Raw genomic sequence first — 4,653 nt, forward strand, 5'->3', positions numbered from 1 at the left:
ACCGGTAGTGTTTATGATTTAAAAAAAAAAAAATAAATAATTATGTGATTGGTTAAAGAAACATTTTATATTGGACAACCATTTTTATTTTTGTGGGATTCTAATCGCTCTGCGTCTTGGACCACTTCATGATTGACCTGCAACATTTCCAGTCTCATGAAACTTGCAGATAAGTTTTGTGTGTCGTGTGTGATGCTTGTTCCATAATTTCATAATTTTGTGCAAACATGCGACTGCTTCCCAGTCCAGCCATCAGTATAATTTCTTTGCTCTTTTTTTTCAAACGCATCTTCTTGTGTATCTGAAATATAAAAGAAATATACATTTTACATTCTCCTATATATGGAAACGTTTGGCCCACCCTGTATATATAACTTATGTTATATATTATAATGTATGTAGGAACCATTCTTTACATGGACAAAGAGAAAGAAAAAACAAATCATTTGTTCTTGGGGGCCCCCTGGTGGCCACGGTTGGTTACACTTGACTGGTATGAGCTGCAGAGCATCCAAACCTCCAAAGCTCCAGAGGAAGATAAGTTGGTAAAGTAATGCCTCACAGAAGGACTTATCCTTCAGGGACAGAGAAAAGAGGAAGAATATAAAAAAGTAAAGATAAAGGTTTGATTTCTCTTGGTAATTTAATGTTTATCAGAATGATTAGTGGAGCTGTTAATAGAAACTTAGCCTGATAGCGACTGGTAATAGTTCAGCTCAACAGCCAGATATTTATGCTACTGCCTTTGTGTTTTTGTGTCTGAGTTTTTTTCTTTTTTTGAGGGGTTTTTGGCTTCAAAATGACGTGTTGGATGACATTTGAAAACAATAATTAAAACTTGTCAAAGTTTGACATGTTTTCATTGTCTAGCAAAATGTTTTCCATCAGGCTGCAGCATTAATATATCACTGAGCTGCTCTGAGCTCTCATTGGTGATATGCTGTTTACTGCTGAGCATGATCCTAATGTATCTAAAACATCTAAAACAAACATTATTTTACATCAACTTCTAACTTATGAGAAACTTCTGTTAAAATCATTTGAAGAATCAGAACCAGTCCAGTACCGGTACCGGTCCACATTCCAGGGGAAAAAGACTCACCTGGTATAAATTTGATTTTAAGCTATTGGAGTTAAGAGAAATTAGTTTAATCAAAGTATATCATGAATATGTGTGTATGTATTTCACCTTAAGTTGGGTTAATTTTTAAACCTTTGCTGAGGAAGATCAAATCAGTGGATAAGATCGGCTTCACAGGAAAGTATCAGCTGATCACCGACCCAGAAAGTTAAGGAGATTGCCGCTGATGTTATAAATGCATATAGGATGTGATGCTAACAGCTCTGCCAGAGATGCAATAAGTTTATAGCAGGTTTTTGAAGGATCTAATCGTCTGATTGTTCAGATGACTGCAGCAGAACCAGAGGGCCCAGAACCAGATTTGACTCAGGGCCCCATGGAGGCCTGGGCCGGTTCTGGGTCAGAGGATCGTTGTTTCAGACTGTGGCATCTTCACTGAGGGTCATAAAGTTGGAAAAAGGCTGAAGGAAAATCTGCCACATCATCCACCTTCAGTCTGAGTTACTGATGCTTTGGCTTCATGGGAATATAAAGAATATAAAGAATATAAAGAATATAAAGAACATAAAGAATATAAAGAATATAAAGAATATAAAGAATATAAAGAACATAAAGAATAGAAAGAATAGAAAGAATAGAAAGAATAGAAAGAATATAAATCAGGTTTATGACACATAAAATCCGCCTCTATGGAGAAACACAGTCTGAGGCAGAACTGAACTGAGTTTATCTGATTCTAAGGGTCACAGTTGGTCGTTTCTGCCACACGATTTAAAGCAGGAAGCAGGAAATGATCTCATAACTTGGAGAGTTTTACCTCTGATTCTGCTTCTGATGACTTCCTGTCGATAATAAACATCATTTGTCTTCACAGAGTCGGTCCCTGCAAAATGAAAACATTCATTACTGTTTGGTACAACTTCTGTTTATTTAGCAGGAATTGATAAACAGCAGCAAGTTAGCAGGTTTTTTAGCTCCACGCCTTTAAGTTGTCGTGAATCAAGGAAATTTATCTGAAGCGAAGCAGCAGACCACAAACTTATCGACCATTTAGAGATGAAACTTTTCACCACAAAGTAGAAAACAAGAAAACTGTGAAGGTTTGAACTGCATCAGAAACCAGTAAGACCAGTGAGAGGAAAACCAGTCTGAGCTGCTGGTTACTCACCACCTGCTAAAAACGGATTATTTTAATAGTTAAAATACAACATATACCTTAATATACATCAAAATTAGGTGAGGCAGTGCTTAGTGTCCATGTAGAAGATAATTTAAAATAATTCAAAAATAAAACAGCCAGGTGGTGAAGATTACTGAGTCCCTGAGATCCTGATCTCTGTTCAGTTAGGATCCTTCAGGTGCAGCAGTAGGGAAGATGTTGGGTTAGATTAGATTAAGTTTTATTATTTTCTTATTATTGAATCAAGCTGAACTGACTTCTGTTTTCTACTAATTAAAATAAACGGGGCATGGTGTGTTCATAGGCCCGACACGGGTAGGAATTTCCAGCCACTTCCACATGACTAATTTATGACTAACAAGCCACCTGGTTACATAAAGAACAAATCATACTAATAAATGACCAGAAAATGCATAAATATTCCTACAATAACAAAGTTTCATAGGGATTTCTATGCGTTTCATTTAAAAATATTGTTATTTTATGAGTACATGAATGCATAGTGGTCATTTAATGTATTACTTCACTATTATTTCATTAATGTGGTTTACCAGTTTGGATAATCTGACTTCCAATCAATGAAGAAAAAACATGCTAAGCAAAAATGCACCAGACCTGCAGCCCAGGGCCGGTTCTAGACGGGTCCAAGAGGGGTTCTGAGGAAATGATACTAAAACGGTTTTTAACGTTCACAATTGTACTTTAACAACGAGCTAAAAATTATAGAGCTGCCCTTTTGCTGCTGTATTCAGATTGCTGAAACTACAAATCGACCATGATCCTAAAACGGCAGAAAATCAATATCATCGTTCACAACTTCTCCTGTTCACTGATTGGACGGTAGAAAATCTACCAGAGGAAGTCCGAAAGAAGGGGAGAAACCCCAAACTGATTGAAATTATGATCAAACTTTGCAATTACTGTAGGCCTTTTCACATATTTGGGCCTAACTGCACACATTTTGGAGAAAACCTAAAGAGCAACATGGCCACCAATGTGTCAAAGTTTGTTAAAATCAGACATTGTTGGTTGGCTGATAATGTTAGCCAACATTTTACCTGCTCTTTGTAGGCAAATATATTACAAACACATCTAATTCAGAAAATTATAAGTGTTTCAACAGAGGACGTCACTTTTTAAAACAATTTTTGTTCTTCACCTAAAAGTCGTCACTTTACTGAAATGTGTGTTTTCCTAAAACTCCAGCAACAGGAAATGTGCCGTTTATTCCTTATATTTCTGATATCTGTAACTTAATCCCAAACTTTCAACATTTCCTGATCCTAAACTCTGTTTATTAAAACATCTGTTTCTAAAACACAGTTAAGTTGATATGGAGTTGAAATGGTGACACTTTTAACTTTAGTTTAGCAACAAATCCAAGAAACACAAACACATAATTTCATCTTGATTTGTTTTTCTGTTGAAGATGTGAAAGTCTGATGTCTCTGCAATCGATCGAGCCCATCATGCTTCATCTGAAGCTGAACAGTCGATGCGTTGTCACATGTTTCAGCATGCTCACACACCTTTCATGCTGCGGCGCAGACTGTCTGCTCCTGCATACATCAGTAAACCAATCCACCTTCTCTCTTCCTGCATCCTCTGACTGGTTTTTAGGAAGTAGAAACACAGAGAGCTCCTGACTTTTCTCCAGACAGTTTACACCGTCAGCACCTATTTTACAATTTCCATCCAGCAGTTATCAACCATTCATCAGTCGTATTTATAGAGCTTTTTGATGATGAAGAATCATATAATCCCCATCATGTTTGATTATCGTTTACAGGATCCATGTCTGCTGCAGATTTCCAAGTGGAAGCTGAAGAGGAATACTGATCAGAAGGCCTGATGCTGATGGGCAGGAACTGAACTCATCTCTGGTCAGGAGACACAGGAAGCTGATCCACTGGCTTAGTGCTGCTTGGCTGGTACCAGGTGGGAGGAGGCTGTGACCAGCACAGAGAAGACAGCAGGGGGCGCTGCTCCTGAATCAGGAGGCTCTTTTAGGCAGCTGGGGGTGAGACGAGCCCTTTAAGGCAGATCTGACCCACCTGGCTGAGGCTCCAGAGACCAGGTGGAACCTCAGGGACCAGTTAGATCCACCAGGTAACCAGTTTGATCCACCAGGTAACCAGTTTGATCCACCAGGTAACCAGTTTGACCAGGTAACCAGTTTGATCCACCAGGTGACCAGTTTGACCAGGTAACCAGTTTGATCCACCAGGTAACCAGTTTGATCCACCAGGTAACCAGTTTGATCCACCAGGCGTCGATTTTGATCCATCAGGTGACCAGTTCAATCCATCAGGTGACCAGTTTGATCCACCAGGTAACCAGTTTGATTGATCCACCAGGTAACCAGTTTGGTCCACCAGGCTGCATGTCTGAA

General features: G+C 38.7%; 1 protein-coding gene across 3 annotated transcripts in view; it reads right to left on the reverse strand.

The window, feature by feature from the left end:
* LOC106939592 (high affinity immunoglobulin gamma Fc receptor I-like) overlaps positions 1 to 4,653 on the reverse strand; it is a 22,290-nt gene that overhangs the window by 4,962 nt on the left and 12,675 nt on the right. For 2 of the 3 annotated variants that reach the window (XM_015022039.1, XM_015022041.1), the window contains one exon: positions 1,899 to 1,964. In XM_015022039.1, the coding sequence (XP_014877525.1) occupies positions 1,899 to 1,964 (66 nt within the window). Of the gene's footprint in view, positions 1 to 1,898; positions 1,965 to 4,653 lie in introns of those variants that run through there. The other variant, XM_015022040.1, reaches the window with a different exon arrangement.

This window comes from Poecilia latipinna, unplaced genomic scaffold (assembly GCF_001443285.1).
Source record: "Poecilia latipinna isolate Pla-1442-1.1 unplaced genomic scaffold, P_latipinna-1.0 Scaffold2920, whole genome shotgun sequence".
Lineage (NCBI taxonomy): Eukaryota > Metazoa > Chordata > Actinopteri > Cyprinodontiformes > Poeciliidae > Poecilia > Poecilia latipinna.